We start from the raw sequence: 20,161 nt of genomic DNA, 5'->3' as shown, positions 1-20,161 counted from the left end.
ATGTTGAACTTCTAGACTTTATTGTTACTAGCATGCCTACAAGGAGAGCTGTCAGTCATGTCTTACATCTGAACAACCATGTTTCTTTACCGCACCTCTTTTACAAGCATCAGTCCTTAAGTACATGTTTTCGCATTTCTGCTGATTACCACATTATCTTTGTTGAGGGGAGGGCTGTGCTCAAATATAACTACAGCACCCACATTTTCTGTAAACACCCCGAGGCATCATCAGATGGCTGGTAACCAACCTTCTTCAACAGGGGAAGCCTGAGCGCAAAACATATTTCTAGCAAATGAAAACATTCTGAAAACACGCAAGCCGTCTTACCAGTCAAACTGAGGAGTTTAGCCAATATTTCCCCTAAGCAGCCATTGAAATCACACAGAAACTTCCAAGCCCACTTTAAAAGGGATTCTGAATGCAAACTGCAGCAGGGGGCTTAGAAAGTCTGCCAAAACTCTGAGACATCTTAACTCATATTAAACAACTTTGTTTCTCTGCAGTGGTGGAAACAAAACACTTCTGTTCTACTCTGACTATGCTTGTGACAGAAACATTGCTTTGCAAATAGATTTCTGCCCATTGTTTTGTTAACCAGTATCATTTTCAGGAGGTTCTTGCTATGACGGAAGCAACTTCAGTTACAGGAAGATGGCTTTCCATAATTTTATGTCTAAGGTGAACATATGGGTGTATATCAACGTGTGTCCAATTTCTTAAAGACATACATGCAAAATAGGCAATATGCTCATCCTTAAAAAAAAAATCTCTGTTGAAAAAGACACGGCTCTAATTTCATTTACCAGCTCCCATCACATTTACTGTTCAAGCTCCTTTATCATTTTTGCAACTGCTAAATATTATCAAACCCCACCGAGAGATTTCACACAAAAAGGAAATAAAGTTAAGGTGCTTACATCACACTGTGCTGGTTTAGGATGAACTGCTATCTTTCTGAGTAAATGTTTCAATGAAACTCAAGTTCTTAGAGATACAGGATCTCAAATGAGGAAATGCAGTGACATTTTTCATGACAGAAGGGAGTTCTGTAGTTTTCTTTCATAAGGTGGCAACATAGGAGATACACTGTTTCTGCTTGTAAATCAACTACAAATAATTGGGAGACTTAGTTTCTTTGTGTTTCTGGCCTGGAATATTTGGTAAGGAATAAAATTACTGCCGTGTGCAACAGTTAAGATTATTCCAGGGTTTCCATTTTTAAGCAATCTCCCAACCCCAACCTTCTCTGTTTTAACTCAAACATCAAACATGAAAAAGGCTTCGGGCTAAAATTTGACAAATAAGGTATGACTCTAATGTACCAGAATCGAGTCTGGGCATATTTATTATTAATATTAATGAAAGCTTGCTTATTCTTAAATTTATTTAAAGAATTGGCAAAAAATAATTACCTCTTTCTACCTTAAATTTTCACTTCCAAAAGGAACTGCTGATGGAGGCACAGAGAGCAATTAGAGGTTGAGACAAGGACTAAGGAAATGAGAAAGCATGTATTTGCTCCCTCAATGTGCTGTATGAGAAGCCAGACTTTTTTTTTTTTTTTTTTTTTTCTGTATTAAGAGAAACATTATCATATAATGGGAGAGCTGGACAAGCTCTTGATGGCTCTTAAGTTCAACACTCTAATTCTATGAATGGGGAAAATGAGCAGTCAAGGTAGCCTAGCAAGCACTGAGGAGCCAACCAGGGAGGAGAACCTAGGTTTTCTTCCACCCTAGTCTTGGGGGTGGGGGGTGGGTTCCCCCATCCACCACTGCTGCCTCGAAATGGGAACAGAGGACTCACATGTCAAGTGAGGGCACGGGACCACAAAGGTTTCTCAACCAGCTTTAAAACTTTATCAGTACTTGAGAGCCATCTCAGACCAATCAAGTCAGGGCTCCAGGAGTGGAGCCTGGGTTTGGGTTTTCTGAAAAGCTTTCTAGATAGTCTAACATGCAGACAAGGCTGGGAACTAAGAGGTCAGATGACCTCTAAACTCCCTCCTGGGTCTACTGCAGAACATTCACCACTGGTTAGAAAAAAAATTTCTTGGATTTCATTCCCTGCCATAAGCACTCTAAGCCATTATAATTTTTATGTCAGCTAAGCTGTTGCTACTATCCGTATTTATTACTATTATTATTATTTTGGTTTTTTCTGTACTTGTGACATATGGAAGTTCCCAGGCTAGGGGTCTAATCAGAGCTGTAGCTGCCGGCCTACACCACAGCCAAAGTGACGCGGGATCTGAGCCTCCTCTGTTATCTACACCACAGCTCATGGCAACGCCAGATCCTTAACCCACTGATTGAGGCCAGGGACAGAACCCGAATCCTCATGGATACTAGTCAGATTCATTACCACTGAGCCACAAAGGGAATTCTGTCACTGTCTGTATTTATCTAGTTTATTTATATGTTTACTTAGGTATCATCTACCTCTTCCCACCAGAACATACAATTGCAGAGACCAGAGTTGCAGTTGCTGAGTTCACCAATGCCCACATGGCCCCCAGCATCACGCCTGCCACATGAAGGCCTAAGGCGCCACCATTTTCCAAAGGAGGAGGGGGCAGGAGTTGCCGGGTAGAAGGGGGCTGGCCCTCCTCCGCACCAACCAGAGTAGTTCCACTTTTATCGGTTTCACCAGACTAGAATCTAAAATTCACAAAGGCAGTGCCTTTTCCAGACTTCACGGATCCAGGACCTGGATGTGGGCAGATACAGGTCAGGTGCTCTGGGCCTGAAAAACACCATCTTGTAAATAGGAAGCATTCACAAGCTTTCAGGGCTCTAAAACCTGTATTTTGTTGCTGGAAAAAAAAAAAATGCAGCAAAGAAAAGGCATCACTGTTTCCCCTGGAGTCGGCCTTGACTTTTCCGGCACAATCCCTAGCCTGCCCCCACTGAGTGGTCATGATGGTGGCAAGACCCAGCCCCAAGGTTCACTGAGGGCTAGATGGCCAAGCTCCCAGGCAAGATTTAAGCCAAAAAGGAGTACAGGTCTGGGAAGGTAACACAGAGTCCTCTTCTGGTGGAGCTACTTAGGGTAACAAATTGGGAGTCTGCCTTCTTCCTATATACTAGTTGACAGAAAGGCCAGAAATAAGCAGAATAATACCTCTACTGTGTTAATAACAGCCTGACAATGAATGAAACTGCTTATGGGGGGCACCTCTTCCACTCTGAAAGGAGGTTTCAGTGGCCTCAAAGGAAGGCTTATGGTTACCTTCATATCACTGACCTTCTGAGCTTCTGTTCCTCGCTAGTGAGAGGTCAGGGTCAGACCAGAGCAGTGGTTCCCAGACTTCTTAGTCCCTCAGTCACCAAGAGGCACCTTTACAAATCCAAATTCTTTGGCCTCACCCCAGCCCATCAGAAACAGGTGGTTATGGAGATCAGGCATTTATTTATTTATTTATTTACTTATTGTCTTCTTGCCTTTTCTAGGGCAGCACCCGAGGCATATGGAGGTTCCCAGGCTAGGGGCAGAATCGGAGCTGTAGTTGCCGGTTTACACCACAGTCACAGCAATGCGGGATCCAAGCCTCCTCTTTGACCTACACCACAGCTCACAGCAACGCCGGATTCTTAACACATTGAGCAAAGCCAGGGATCAAACCCACAAGCTCATGGTTCCTAGTAGGATTTGTTAACTACTGAGCCGCGACGGGAACTCCAAGGCATTTATTTCTTCAATGCTTCCCAGCTGACTGTGAAGACGAGTGATTTGTGGGAACCTCTGAAGGGTTGGAGGATGCTACTGCCCATCTGAGCGCTGACAGGCAAGGATGAGGTTTCACAGGTGTGCGGAGGACCCTCAGCATTGGCAACACCCGAAACACCTTTTAAATACTTGCCTTTGCAGGCTGTCAGGACCAGATGGATAGCCTCAGGGTCCCCCCTAGGGGAAGGACCAAGGAATCTGCCTTTGCAAGTCTCTGGGTTATGGCTTGCTCTCAAAAGTTTCAGAGTCACTGCTTAGGCAGGATTTGCAAGCTACCCTATGGCTTATTTGGAAGGAAATCATGTTCACACGTACACATAAGGATTAACTTTATCCAATTACATCAACGTTTCATGGCGTGTTTCAAAATCTCCTTTGTTTTAAATGCCACGGAGCTCACAGCAACTACAAACATATAAGCTCAACAGTCTTCCAGCAGCCTTCTTTGGTCAAGCGTGGCTGCCGGTTTCTCAGTGCATTTCTTTAAACACTGATTCATGGCTTAAGAGACACGCCAGGGAGGAAGGTGTCTTTGTTCATTATAAAAGCCCATGGTGGCATGTAAATAACCTGGCACACAGTAGGCTCTTCATGAGTATTCACTGAAACAGATTTATTTAGTTATTTATACTCAGGGTTCTGCAGAAGATTTGACATGAGATAAATAAAAAGAAGAAGAAAAAAAAACCAGTGACTGAAAAATGAAAATAACATTCTGTGAAAAAGAGAATATTTCTCATGTGGTGAAAGAATCACACTTCTGGGTGGCGCAGTCTGAGAAACGGTTTGCTTCCATAACTGATCTGAAACTTAACCACAAGTCTTCGCTTCTGAACCACGACCTTCTATCTGTGATGAAAAGGTTTCAACAGCAGGCTTTCCCGGCTTCTTAAAAAAATTCCCTTCCTTCGTTTGCATGTAAAGATGCAATTTCATCTTTCTGGTAGGAACGAGCAAGCACTGTCATCCTTTAAAATCCTGGTGATTATCAATCATGATGATCACCCTGGTTATTCTAGCTCCGCTCGGAAGCCTTGAAAAGAAGTAGTGCAAAATTCATGTAAACTTGCATTCTCATTTCTCCCCATAGGATCGGTGCCAAATGATATTTAAGGAAGTAGGAGGACCAACACTGACTTCTTTGATTCCAATACTGAAATTGGATTGTTTCATAATTGTTTCACACTTCCTATATCACCTAAATCTAAGCACACAACTCACTGTATTATCTGTTTATCCTAAAAGTTACTTGAATGTTTATCTCTACTTCATGCAGTGTTTGTTAAAAGTTTTATTGAAGTATAGTTAATTAAAAGGTTTTGATAATTTCTGCTGTACAACAAAGTGGCCCAGTCATACATATACACATACCCATTCTCTCTGAGATTCTTTTCCCACAAAGATTATCACAGAATACTGGGTAGAGTTCTCTGTGCTATATACAGTAGGTCCCTGTTGGCCAACCATTCCATACACCTCAGGGCATCTTCATGCAGTGTTTTAAAGCACAATGTTCTAAAAACCTGTGTAACATATACTCAATTTCTTTGGCAAATTGCATGTACTTAAGTGAATAAAGTGCTCTAACCCTATGTCTTCAGAAACTAAGGTGGAGGGGTGGTATCACAGTTTTGCATTTATTTGAAAATTGGTTTATTGCCAAAAAGAGCCATAATAGTTCACTTTTTTCTACAAATTTACTTTTTTGAAAAAAAACTTTAGGTTTAAAAAAGATAAAATGAATGAGGCTCTCTTTAAAAAAAAAACAACACTAAAGGTAGAGGAATAGAATTGAGGTTGAAACTTAGAAGAAGGAGAGAGGAGGAGGAGGAGGAGGAGGAGGAGAGGAGGAGGAGAAGAAGAAGAAGAAGAAGAAGAAGAAGAAGAAGAAGAAGAAGAAGAAGAGAAGAAGAAGAAGAAGAAGAAGAAGAAGAAGAAGAAGAAGAAGAGGAAGAAGAATTACCACAAAAGTCATAATAACTCTTTACTCACAAACAAAATCTCACTTGAGTACTTAAATTTAATTTTAATTTAATATGGGGCCAAGAAGAATTTTATAAGTCAGCTGTAATCTACCCTTAAGTTAAAAACATTTCCCTTACTTCTTTCCAAGCAAACTTTTAAAATTCATTATCTCCTCCACAGATACGTTCCTAATAACCACGCAAAACATAAATTACACTTTTGAGTCTGATGCAGAATGCCCCATAGCAATCGAGAAAATAACTTCAACCTTTGACCTTCTCCACTAGCCTGATGGGAAATTCATTGGCACCATTACCGCTGTTAGCGTTCCAAGAATAAGTAACCACTAGAGGGCAGTCTTATCTCAGCTCTGACACACTACTTTGGGGGAAAAAACCTCATAAATGCTTTCAGTGTTCCCTTAATTATTTTTCAATATCTTTGATTTTCTTAGGTATTTAATAATGAAGTTCAGCTCATCCAAGAGCATTCCTAAGTTGCTCAAAAGTCCACTTTCACAAATTACAGTGGTCTCACAAAGGCTGGCCATGACATGGCCTGAAGATACAGCCTAGTTTACCTATCTTTAAGAAATTTAAGCAAAACTTAAAATCTTTATACTTTACTACCTGGTGGGTTAAGTACTAAGTCAAGCATACCACAACTAGGAGTCAGGTTCCACTTTTGGTACAAAAAATTCAAGAGGTTCTAGACAAAATGAAATGTGCTTGAGAAAGAAACTGACTGTGGTTATGGGAAGGCAGATTATGAACAGAACAGAGTGGAAAGGACAGCAAAGACTGAGGGGTGTGTGTGTGTGTGTGTGTTTCATACTTATTCTTCAAATAACTGACAATCTTTCGTATGAGAGATGGATTAAATATGTCATACATAGCCCCAACAGAAAGGAGAATCAAGAGATTAAAAGTACGAAAGAGAAATTTATGCTTAAGAATTTTCTATACAACATGGAAAAAGCTTCCTTTGGCGATAGTGAGCTCCCCATCAGAGGAAGTGTTCAAGCATAACCAGACAAACATTTGGCAGGAATGCTGTGGAGAGGCACTAAATGTCAATAGGGCATGCATCTGAGTAACATTTTAGGTTTCTTCTCTCTCTCGGAGATGATGCTTATTTGCTTTCAGCAAAGACAACTCGATCCAGTTGCCAGAGAAAGAAACCCCAATCAAGTGAGAAATGAGCTTTTGCAGATCTATCTACTTGGAAACTTTGACCGGTTGTGTGATTTTCTAAAAGAAAACAGATTTCTCAAGAATACATCCACAATCATGCCCTTTGGCTGTCATGGAAACAACCAGGATGGCACTCACAAGCCCAGGATTCTTGGACTTTTTACACCGTAAAGGGATATTCAATTTAGAAGATGCATTTGTGAATGCTCCCTTCGCCTAAAGATAAGTGGAACATATAGATAAATCTCCAGCTCAATTTTATCATAATGGAGATAGGTTACAGAGGCTAGCTGCAATTCATGGGATTCTATATTCTTTTGGAAAGAAATGCTTTCCTAAAGAACCCAGATCCTCTTACAACAAGCAGCCTTAATGAAAATTGTGGATAAAGAGAGCTAATGGTAAGCAAATAAGAATAACCCCATTTGTACCAAATTGATTTTATTAAATAGTAATTTGAAGATATTAGGCTCAGCAAAGCATTACATAATTGAATCTATTTCTTTTCCTTATAAATGCCAGAGTTATAATTTCTACTAACTAGAGACAATGGGGAGGAAGCTGAAGACAGTAGAAATTAGGGCTCTAGTCCTCGCCTCACTGCCTATCAGCTGGAAGAACTTCGCCACAACACATAACTTCTGTGAGTCTCAGTTTCTTCAACTTAAAACACTAACAGTGTCAATGGCTTTCCAGGAAGGATTAAATAAGACAAGACTGTTTGTAAAGCAAAAAACAAATACAGCTAACATCATCCGTCTATTTATTTAGGAAATGCCTGGCAAACTTCAGAGGCAATGAAATCAAAAGCAAAAAAGTGAAGTCGCCGGCAAACCTAGGGAATAGGTTTGACCTTACTTTTCATACAAAGATTGTGAAGCCATCATATTACGTCCTTATAAGATGATGAGGGCTGACAAACGTCACTTAAAAAAAGAAAATCCAGAAACAAAAGACTTCAACTGCTTTCTTGAATTTTGCCCGTTGGCTAATATATGCTATTATCTGTCTATTTAGATCTCTTATCTCTGGATACAGCACTTTGACAGTGTACAGAAAAACCATGTTCCGTCATGTCACAGACAATACTGACAGATACAAAAAACTCTTGACTGCAAACCTCTTGGTCCAAGACTCACAGGCTAGTGTGAAAAAGGAGGTCTCCTCAGTGGAGGGGCGAGAGAGAACTAGTAAATAATTCTTCAAAAGGCCAAAGGTGGTCTTAGAGATAAAATCAAATGTGAATTCACACCTGTGTTGTCACTGGTGGACCTCTCCAAATTATTATATTTTAGAAGCTGAGAAACATAAATACAGAGTAGGTGCTAACTCTGGGCATCTAATTATGGTTTTTATACTTAATAAATATGAAATAGACAGGTTAAAACAGCTTTGATTTCTTATTAATAAACACCATGAATATTTAGAATCTGTGCATAAAACATTTCTATGTTTTGTAGATTTGTTTGACTCCTGGGGCTCTCTTGATTACTAAAATAATTTAAGAGAATTTTAAGAAAATTCGACTACTCTACTTCTGCAGATCTAGCTATCTATCTAAGTACCTATCCACCCATCAGGAACTTTTTCTCCCAGTAAATGTTCATTTGTAAATATTATTTTCCTAGGTGCTACAGAGTAAATTACCAAATGGCTGGGTGCTATTGTAGGTGCTTTGTAATTATCTGCTTGCTGATCTCATCCATTTTATTGTGATTCACTTGGCTTGGAGGGAAAAGTAGTAGAAAAAGGAGTCTAGTGAGAACCATCAATATATTTACTAATGTATCTACTAGATATTAAAAAACTCTAAGTTTTAAATCACATATACATTTAAATATGTTATGTATTTATTATATATGCATATAATATATATTCAATCAGTATATTTAATATATTTAGAGGACCAAATTTATTTAGAAATTGTATTATAACTGAGCGGCATTAAAGAAATGTTATGGTATTCAATTCAAATCGAGGGCAAAGTGGTTTACTTGAGTATGATATTGCTTTGCATTTCAAATGACGTGATCGAAATATATAAAATCAAGAAGCCGCTCATGAAGATGATGCTTCTAAAATATTCTCTAATTCATAGAGGGTCTGAGGTCCCCCCTCCCACTGTGGACAGCAGATTCAGAGATCCTCTTTGTCTTTAAAAGAACTGACCTCTCCTTGCCTGATAAGTACTCTGCTTGCTGGAACAGCCATTTGGGTTTTCCTTTTCGACGATCCAGTCGTCACCCTCTCCCAATTCTACCCATCTAAGGTAACAAAAATGGAACAAAAATCCCAGCTAAGGGATACCACTGACAGAGTGCTTCAAATGAGAGGAGTGGTAAAAGTCAAATTTCATTTGGTAAAGAGAAATGCCACATGTTCAAAACTATAACATCACATTTATTAGAGCTGGAAATACATTTAATCACCCACATACACAGTATTTTCAAAGTGGCACTGTGCCTTGTTATTTGCAGGTGAATTGTGCTGGGGGAAGAATCTATTCCAGGACAGACATTCCCCTTAAGCCTCCCTTCACTCTCTTAACTCCATTTACAGGAACACAGGCTGAGCACTCTTGAAGCAAAGCGGTGTATAATCTACCGAAACTGATGAAGCGCTCGCATTTCCTTTCAGCACTGGCTGCCGCCTGACATTTGGCCAAAGCACTTTTATGATGAGCAGAACAAGTGCTCCCCTGATTATAAATGTTATCGCTGGCTCTCTCCCTTTGCCCAAGAAGCCATCCAAATGGTATTGGAATTCTGTTGTTAATTAAACAAAAACAAAACTGCAGGATGAGACTAGATTTGCTCAGATGAAGATTTATTACTTCTAAGCGTGAACCCACTTTTAAGCCTAAACTTATTTGACAACTAACACAGAGGAAGGATTTTCTTCTTTGGTGAGTTCAAAAGGCCTGATTTAATGATGTTTAAAAAACATAAGTAAATCTGCCAACAAAGAGAACGTTTCTCTTTTATGGTGGCTTGTTCTCTCCTCCCCCGGCCACATGCATACACATACCAAAAAGCTATATTGTAAAGTGTTTCTGTTTTGTATGAAAAAATCTAATAATACAAACTCTCATACACATGGAACCAATTTTACTATTAAAACTGAGAGGCAGAAGGGAAGTATTTAATATGATTCAGGGCCAGTTTCTCCCCCTGCCCCCTTAAATCTGAAATGGAAACATTTACAGCATTCCTCATTTTCCCATAAACTATGTCTTCAGTTTTAATACACACCAAAGCAAGATAATCCCATTAAGACACAGGATGTTATGATATTGGGAATGAAATATTCTAATTGTTTAGATGCATTCTATCTCTCGTTCTTTCTCGCTGGCAGCTGAGCTTATAGAAAAACTGTATTGCCAGTACTACCGAACTACTTTTCTCAAAGCACAATACTATGAATCTATTACCTTCTGGCAGCCAGAGGTCACTCCAAGACAAATGTGTGGACTTGAGCTTGGGGGGGGGGGGGATATGGTGGTGTGAGTCCCATGATTATATCACTAAGGGATAGCATTGAACTTCACTTTGTATTAGAACTACAAAAGCAAAAGCCTATGTACTTAGAATCATCAAAATTAAGTTAAAATCTTAAAACGCACTTTCCTTATTGGTTGTTGGGTGGTTGCAATTCGTTGGGGAAATAGTGAATTCCCCAATCGACACCAATTATACTAAATAAAAATAGATAAGGACTAGCACTGACACCACTCCAAATCTACTTCACACCTGAAAGAAAAAAAAAATGGAAGAGAACGTCTTAACTACAAAGGCTGAGTCTTTTTCCTCTTACAGGATTAACGAACCGCGGCAAACAGCATAAAAGTTTTTTTTTGAGGGGGAGGGGAGGAGCATATATTTGTACATTAGAAGTCCGTAGGGAAATCTTAAAATCATTTTGGAAAGGAAAAAAATGTTCAGTACTTAAGAACGTGGATCACAGGGAGGTCTCCTCCCCTTTATCGGCTGCAGATTCTAAAAACGATTAAATTCCATTTCCCACAAGCCACAGGGGAAAAGACAAAAATTTGATGTGGGCACGTCGTATAGAAAGATTTTATCTCAAGCAGCTCATCTTAGCGTCCAGTACGTTTCTGCCTGTTAATAATTAATAAAAGAGATGCCACCCAATCTCTAGTGAAGAATGGCAAAGCTCGGTGATCCGAAAGTAAACCCAGCGCAAATACCGAACTGGTGTCCTTCATCCAGGATTGCAACAAAACCTCTGCCGAGCAAACGTTTAACGAGCACCCCGCGCCCGCACGGATGGGCAGAAACCGCAGGACAGTTCAGGTCTGCAAAAATGCTGCGCTTTATGGGAGCCCTGTCCATCGCAAACAGATGGGGCTCTAAATTCCCACTCCCAGGGGCCGGGTCTGCGAAGCCGCTCGGGCAGATTAACTACCCGGAGGAACCTGCTGGCGCACAAACGGGCGGCGGGCTGAGTTTCTCCCGGGCTGTTTGCGTGTCTCGGCTTCTCCGGGCCGCGCAGGCGACTTCCTGCACACCTCCAAACTTTGGCTTTCCCATTAGAAACTTCCCTGACTTGCCATGGTTTCTTTCCTCCTCACCTGGGAGGACCTGAAGCCGGGCCTCTTTCCAACCAGTCCCCCCTGCTATCCTGCCACCAGCCTGGCTAAGGACTTCTGATAAGGGCAGAAGGCCGGGTGAGGAGGCTTGGCCGGGACTAGTCAGCGCCCGCCTGCCCTCGCCGCGGTCTAACCGCCACCACTGCCCGAGAATCCTGTGGGCAGAGAAGTTGCCTCCCCACATCCATCCGCAACCCAAAGTATCAAGTATGGGTGCGCTGCGGCGGCGGGCGGCCACCGAGGGAGTCTTGGCACGCTCCAGAAACCCGTCTCGCTCGGCCCGGGCCCGGGCGCTTTCGGAAGTGGCCGGCGCGGCACGCAACGCGGACCCGCCGCACTTCCCCCGCCGGCGGCCGCACGGGCGCTCGGAGCCGCTGGGCCGCCGAGGGGGGAGGGCGCGAGGCCCGGGGCGCTGACCAGTCCCCAGGGATGACACCGCGCCCGCCTGCGCGCACGCTCGGCCCGGAAGGGCCGAGGCGCCTTCTACGTAGGCCGGAGCGGTCCGGGCTGCGGGCCCTGGGGACTGGTCGCGGGCGTCCCCGGCTTCCTCCGAGCTTCTCAGACCCTCCCTTCCCTGCCAGAAGCGCGACGACTCCCGGCAAACTTTCTTCCGGGAGCCTCGCCGGGTGCCAGGCTGACCCGGGCGACTGACAGGAGCCGGAGAGAGCAGAAGAGGGGAGTCCAGACCCTGCACCTTTGCCCCCTACTTGAGGCAGACAGATCCCGCAGCTGGGCTCAGGGGGCGCCGCTGCGGGGGCCCCAGAAGCCCTGGCGGGGCTCCGGCGCCCAGCCCCGGGCAGTACGTGCGCTTGGGCAGGCGCGCCCACCCCTCCCCCTGCGCGCCCGCCTCCCCGCCCCCCGGAGCAGTCAGCCCACCCGGCCCCAGCGGGGCGCCCAGGCTCACCTTTCATCGCTGCGATCACAAAATACATCATTTAAGCCGCGGTGCGGAGAGCGCAGGGAGAGCCGATGGTCCGACCCCGGAGCCCCCTCTGCCGCCGCCGCGCCGCCGCCGCCCGAGCCACAGCAGCAGCTGCCGCAGCTGCCCGCCCGCCGAGAGCCATCCCGAGCCATAAGAGGCTCCATGTGACCGGCTGACATCACGGCCGCCGCTCTGTTTACACCGCGCCCCTCCGCTTCCTCCCCGGGCGGGAGGCGGGCGGCGGGTGCCGGGAGGCGGGCGCGCCCCAGCGCCGCGCCCCGCCCCCGCGGGCAGGTGAGCGGCTGCGGCTCCTGGGCGCACCCTGGCAGACGCTGCCCTCCCACGCCCCCGGCCCGCGCCTGGGCACCACCCACCCTCACAGCCTTCTTTTCGCCTCCCTGGGCACCCGTGGCCGCCCGGGCGCCTTCAGCGCGCAGCGCCCCGCAGGTCGCACGTCTACTTTCTCCCCCGACCCTTTGGGCAAGAAGGGAGCGACCCGACGCTACTTCCCCGCTCTCTTCCCGGACCCCCAACCCCTCCTGGGGGTGATAAACACGCCAACTCTTGCGGAAAAGAAGGGGTTTGTTCGGTGGCGGGGCGGGGGGCGCTGTAGTGACCCTCACTTTCCATTTCTCGGATAGCCTGTCTCTGTTCCTAACTTAGAGCCCCCTCCAGGGTCGTAGAGAATGAAACTTCGGACAGTCCCGGGAGGGGAGTAAGTGCCTCCTCTGTCTTTCCTGAGAGCCTCGGCCTGGGAAAGGGGAACTCCTCCCACCCAGATGTTGGTATTCCTCACCAACCAACACCTAAGGTCCTGGTTTACACCTCTTCCTTCCCCCAGAACCACTGATACCTGGAGGGAAAATAGAAAACTCTGTGTGAATCACCTAAATGAACTCCAGTCACCAGTCAATTCAGTCCACTAATTTCCTAAGCTCTTCCATATGTATCATTCTCTTCAAGAACCCATCTACAAATGGAAAAGATTCTCGTCTTCACGCCTTAAAAATGAGATGTTGTGGTACTTTGAATAGGAAACAAACAACCTCTAATGGTCAACTTTGTGCATTTCAACTGGCAACTAAGATTTAATTCCTTCTAACTTTGACGTTTAATCCTCTTTACTGGCCCTATGGAAACTTAAATCATGATATTATCAGATGAATCTCTTTACTATGAATTTCAGATGCTACATACTCAGAATATGCGTTTTTAAAAATATCATCAGCCTTGTCTACCAGTGTTGAGCAGAGCAGAAAAAATGATCAAAAGCCAAGTTTGCTACCTACACACAATTCCTTGGGTTCCTTCACACAATTTCAATTCTGCTTCCTTTTCTGATGGTCTGTGTTTCCATTTACAACTTAAAATATTAGATAGTTACTAGTTGTTGCATTCATAGTAAATTAAACAAGGAAAGTCCTAATATTTTTTTCCCCATATTACTGATTTGTCCTTTCCTCTGAGTTGGGCCGTAATGTAAAACACATGCAGACAAACAGCGCTGGAAAAACTAGGATCCATTCACTCCCACCCCTCCACTCCCCATTCAAGGCAAAATTTACAAGCTCTTTAATTTAGAAGATCAAAAAAAAAAAAAATCATTGTACCTTAAATCAAGCTGTAGCTTTATAAAAGTTTGATTTCAGCAAAAGTCATCCTAACAGTTTTTTTTCTTTAGATTTTTTTCCAAATAAAACCACAAAAAGAAGAAATCATAAAAGTGTGAAGCCAAGACCTACCCATGTTAACTCTGCTGTCCAGCCATAGCGAAGTGGACAAAGGTTTCAAACAAACAAACCATACCCACTATGATGTTTACAATTATGAAATTAAATCACACCACGTTCCTATGATGCAACTGCATCTTTCAGTGAGGTAACGCCCCTCAGTGACACTGACACTGACACTATCCTTCATATGTGGTTTGTGATTTCCTCTGTCTTAATGACTTTAACGAGGTAGGGTAAGGCCAAGCTGTCCTGTTGATAAGTCCTGGGTACAATTTTCTTTCCTTTGTACCGTTAAAAGATGGAAGAATATTAGTCTGAATGCTCATAGGCATGTTCTTCCATGCTTAACTGCAAATGAATCCAGTTATAGAACTCTGAAAATTCAGGAGTACTTTAAAACAGCATCCTGCTTTAGAAAAGAACACTTTGAAAATGACCAAATCCATTAGCTCCAGCCTGCCTGTCAAACATCTGACTCCAAGGTAAATAGTCTTACATTACTAGTAATCAGTATTTCTTTCCAGACCATTTCAAATGAAATCGGTAATCGGGAATGACATATACCATGACATGTGCTCCTGCAATTACAAGGGGTAGAATCATTCATCCTATAGATATGTCCCCAGCAGAAATATAATTTCATAATACTTATTTGAAATATTTACACATTTGTTCAACAGACATTTCCAGGATAATGTAATATTGACCTTGCCCTTTAGAAATGTATTTCATTCTCACCCTACAATTAATGAGCAACAGAATTTTAGATATTGTCTTAACCTTCCTGTATGGCTAGATGTTATTTGTAATACATGCCTCTATTAAATGTATTTTTTAATTTTTAACCCCGCTTTTAACCCAGGGTATATTATCGTTCTTAATATTAGCACAAAGCTCTTGTGAAACTTTGAAAGTGAAAATAAGTTGTTTTTTTTAAAAAAACCTTCTGAAATACAATTTTTTTACAGAAGCCAAGTAAATCAGTCAGGAATGAAAGGATCCATATTTCCCTTTGATACTACCAAAAAAGAGCCATAAAAGATGCAAATTTCAGAGCAAACTTTTACCAGTACCAGCTATATATTAAAATGCAGGAATAATTATTTGGATTCCATTAAACACATGCTCATGGAGTACCTACTATGGGGGAAAACCAGCATTAATCAATACCCTTTCCATATGAAAAAAAATTTTCACCAAATGTTCTGAAAAAAATAAAGTATTTTGCTTACATGAAGATAATTAAACAGGATGGGGATTCTTTACAATGAATGGGATTATATCATACATGAATTCTCAACGCAAATGTTTCTGTTGACTAAATTCAGAAAAAGAAGGCATCATGCATACTTAAAACACATGCAATTCAACTTGGAGTCCTCTAGAGTCCTGTCCCACTACATTATCCCTTATGAACTGGGTTTCGCATTGGACCTGTCACTTAGCAAGGAAGCAGAGGGACATTACTGATGTTAGGTTGTTCCAAAATGCCTATGAGAAAAACCTGCTGGATTTCTGTAGGTAAATCAGTAAATTGGTGCCAGGCTTCCCATTTTCAGAGGTTACATAAAGAGATGATTTCAGAGATGATACTTGGAGTTCCCACTGTGGCCCACAGGACCAGCAGAGTCTTGGGAGCACTGGGACATAGGTTTTATCTCCAGCCAGCACAGTGGGTTAAGAATCCGGCATTGCTGCGGCTGTGGCTTAGGTCACCAGTGCAGCTTGGATCTGATCCCTGGCCAGGGAACTCCATATGCCACGGGGCAGCCAAATAATAATAATAATAATAATAACAACAACAACAATAACAACAACAACAACAACAAAATTTTAAAAAGAGATGATACTTTATGAAAGTATATTTTGTGTTCTACCAAATAGAATCTGATCTCATGGTTTACCACAACTAATCCCCCATGGAGCACTATGGGGGAGAATGGCAAAAGGATGGGCTGACAAAGTCATCCAGAATCCACCAGTGGCTCCTGGTACAAAGATGCTTTCAAAGTTGCCTGATGCATGTGAGAGAGAACGTTTTGGCTCTGAGGTTCTGTCTTGTCCAGGCCCTGATTCTCTCTCTCCAGTGTGTGGCAGCTTGCTAATTCAATTAACTTCTTTCTAGCTGAATAAGAAAGGGATCAGTGAAAGGTTAATATGGTCCTAGGCAGCTTGATTCAGATGAATCCTTAGCCTTCATGGCATCGTCATCTGTAGGAGTTGGGCCATTTGGGCTGACATTAAGCCAGGAGACCCAGTCTGCTCCAGACCAAACAAGACCAGATTTAGAGAGTGCTAAGCAAGACTACTTGAGAAGTTACAGAGGAGGCACAAACTCATCTACAGCAGATCACAATCTTGCTTAATTTTGAGTCTGGAAGGAGCCAGCATCTCATAGAGAAAATTAAATAGAATAATACTGGTAAGACCTGGACAGCAAGGTGATGGAGGGATCCTCCTATTTATGAGTGTTAAGGGGGAGGGGATGAAAATATTGCTATAATCTGTCTGTTTTATTCATGATCTAAAGCAATGTAGATGTCAGATTGGAATGCACACATATGTATGGATATATACCCACAAAATACAGGGAAACAAATGGTATTTTGATGGCAAGAGACATCTTCAGTTTTACGCACACTCATATACATACATAGACACTCACATTTTCATCCACATTTACTGAATACTTCTTACGTGCCTGGCTCTATGCCAGAGAATCAAACAAGAACAAGACAGGAGATCTGATCTTGAGAAGCTCCCTAACCTGATACAGAAGTCAGTTCCCTGAGTCAGTCTGAACTTTCCTAAAGAAAGGTGGTGTTGGGCTGCCCATTGAAAAGACATCTGCACAATGCTTCACTGCTCCCACTTGAGAGATGGCTGCAAATCATGAGTGTGGCTGTTAGTATAATGGGATGTTGGAGAAGAAAGATCTGGCTGAATTGAGACAATGGTGAAGGGATTCTGAGATTTCTGGAACCATCTATTTCACACATCTATTAGGAAATTCAAGAACTGGCATATGTTTTGTAACCACCACAATGAGGGAAAGGATAAAGGTTCAGACCAGAGCAACCTCCACACAACAGGTAGGTGGCAGGTGCCTCACTACACACATACCTGCCAAGAAGGCAGGGAAGGAGAGACACATCAGTGGCCAGAGGAAGTGCCATCCACGGTGTTCCCATGAGATGTCCTCACCCAATTCTTACAGCTGGCAGTGGAATAGGCCATTCAGGAAATATTTTTTTTTTAAGGAATATGAGTAATAGTGGTGAACTCAGTACCTGGAGCCCTGGGTTCAAATTTCACACTAGCTTTCTGTGTCCCCTTGGACAAGTCACTTCCCTTCTCAGGTCCCTGGTCTGTAAAATGAAGGAATGGGAACAGACGTCAAAGGGCTCCTGCAAGTCAAACATCCCATGAGTACTTTCAAGATCATGTCCCATCCCCTTCTCTCAGAAAAACCTTCTCAGAAGCACTGTCATCCCTTTCTCTCTGCTGCACATGGCCATGTCATTCTCCAAGGAGCCTTGCTTGTTTCTGAAGTCCAAGCAATGGTACCAGGAGCTCCGGCATTCAACAAAACTGGGCTCAGACCCAACCTTCATCCCACTTACTAGCTGAGTGATCTTGAGCAAACCTGTGTTTCCTCATACGTGAAATAAGGATAACAGAGCCTTGTAGGGACACTGGGAAAATTAAATGAAACAATTTAAAGAAAGGACATGGAGTGATTATGTCTTAGAGGGTTTACCAGTGGAAACACCATCACCACTTCCATATTGTTTTATGCATGGACCCTGTGCCTGACAAAGATTATTGACCTTAATAAATAAGTGTTGAAATGATTATCACTATGCACTTTTGATAAGCTTTCTACAATTTTTAAATGTGTGTGTGTTTATAATATTTTTTGTGTACCTGCTATGCACTGGGAATACAAAGCTGAAGAAAAATTAAATTACCCCTTGGCCTAAGGGGCTTCTTTTTTATGTTTTATTATTTCTATAACATTGCAAGCTTTTAAATGTCTTATTTCCTAGAAGAATGCAAGTTCCCATCCAATGAACAATGATAAACATCTTTTGTGCATTACATTGTGCGGGGAGGCGGATAGGAAAGGAAAGAGATTAAGATGTCAGACCTTCCCTCAAGGGGCTTGCAAAGTAGCAGGAAGATGAATGCAATGCTTCCAATGTAAGGCAGAATGTGTGACACCTACTCTAAGTGCTCTAGAAATAAGGTGCTAGGTAAGCCAAGAGTAAGAGAGGTTACTTTGTGCAGGGTTGATCTTAAACTGTAAGAGCAGAAGGACTTGGTGGAGGAGGTACCACTTGAACTAGACCTGGAAGGACAAATTTAATCTCAGTGGCTAGAAAAATGGATAAGGGGCATCTAGAAGGAGGGCAGAACACTGGTAAAAGGACAGAGACAGAAAATGCATTTTTTACTTAAGGAACAACTGGTAGTGATGACTTAGAGTAACATGAAGTACATATAGAAAAGGAGGGGAGAAAGCTCAAAATGCAGGTTGTAGTTATTCTTTTGCTTTCCATCAAAGTGCCAAGCACAGAGCTTTACAAACTATACACATTCACAGAATGAGTTTTGGAAAAAAAAAATGAGGGCAGCAGAAGGGAACTGTGCTTTAGAAAATACATCTCTTTGCAGCTTTCCTATTTCATAGTCTTATTGTAAGGATTAATAGTTGGTTTGATAGTCATAAAGTTAAATTACACTTAATAAAACACATAGAGCAAAAGAGTTCCACATCACAGCACACCAAGGAAGAATAAAACTGGAAATGGGTGTTATTTCATCAGAGCGAAAAGCTAAGCAGAGCATTTTAGGAGGAACAAGATAAAGTGAATGTTATTTGATTTTGTATCTCTTCCATTTCAGTTCTGAAAATTATCCAAGACTTAATACAGATGCCTCGTATATAGGCCATATTTTATTTTTTAAGAACTATCTTAAAATATATTTTCAAATAATGGAGATAAGCAGTTACAGATGATTTTCCCTGTTTTTGTCACACATGATCAAGGACTGCAGTGTAACGTGGGCTTCACTGGGAAATCTGAGTCTAGCTGCTAGGAGCGTTCCAGGAGCAAACGCCGGCATTATTTTGCTTTCGCAGAGAAAATATGTTTCTGTTCAGTCAAGCAGAGTAATCAATTATTCTGCATTATGAAATACTCATTTTATAACTATTGACATTTCAGACAGTTGTGCCACATGTCAATAGTGGGTTTGATGCTCACATTTAAGCTCCAGCTCATAGGATGGGATTCACTGGGCTGACAGAAGCCTGTTGTCCACCCTCAGAAGTACACTGTTTATTTTTGTCCTTTTATTTATTTATTTATTTTTAGGGCTGCACCTGTGGCACATGGAAGTTCCCAAGTTAGGGGTCAAATTGGAGCTGCAGCTGCCAGCCTACACCACAGCCACAGCAACACCAGATCTGAGCCAGGTCTGTGACCTACACTGCAGCTCACATAAATTCTGTATCCTTAACCCACTGAATGAGGCCAGGGATCAAACCCACATCTTTATAGATACGAATCAGATTCGTTACCGCTGAGCCACAACGGGAACTTCCACTTATTATCTATGTCCAGTCCTACACTGGGGAAGTATGCTATGAGTACTGAAACAAGAACAGACTTAGATGTGTTTTTCTGTTGTAATAATAATAATAATAATAATAATAATAATAAACCATTAAATTCTTCTAAATATGTTAGTGTCACATTTTAAAAAATCAATACTTTTCTCTTGAATTAAAAAACAAACAAATAAACAAACAAACAAAAACCACAAAAAACTGTTGCTCCCATCGTGGCACAGTGGAAATGAATCCGACTAGGAACCATGAGGTTGTGGGTTCAATCCCTGGCCTCCACTCATTGGGTTAAGGATCCGGCATTGCCATGAGCTGTGGTATATGTTGCAGATGTGGCTCAGATCTGGTGTTGCTGTGGCTGTGGTGTAGGCC

At 42.5% G+C, this 20,161-nt stretch overlaps 1 protein-coding gene across 2 annotated transcripts in view; it reads right to left on the bottom strand.

The window, feature by feature from the left end:
• The window catches only part of RORA (RAR related orphan receptor A), a 358,291-nt gene that overhangs the window by 89,135 nt on the left and 248,995 nt on the right, over positions 1-20,161 (bottom strand). The window contains exon 1 of one of the 2 annotated variants that reach the window (XM_047766202.1): positions 12,404-12,553. The exons of the other annotated variant lie outside the window; for it this stretch is intronic. Coding sequence (XP_047622158.1) covers positions 12,404-12,434 — 31 coding nt within the window. The 5' untranslated portion in view covers positions 12,435-12,553. Of the gene's footprint in view, positions 1-12,403; positions 12,554-20,161 lie in introns of those variants that run through there. 2 annotated transcript variants of the gene reach the window in all.

The sequence above is a fragment of the Phacochoerus africanus genome, chromosome 2 (assembly GCF_016906955.1).
Source record: "Phacochoerus africanus isolate WHEZ1 chromosome 2, ROS_Pafr_v1, whole genome shotgun sequence".
In the NCBI taxonomy this organism is placed as follows: Eukaryota; Metazoa; Chordata; class Mammalia; order Artiodactyla; family Suidae; genus Phacochoerus; species Phacochoerus africanus.
The sequence above is the reverse complement of the archived record's forward strand: the minus strand, read 5'-3'. Positions and strand labels throughout refer to the sequence as shown.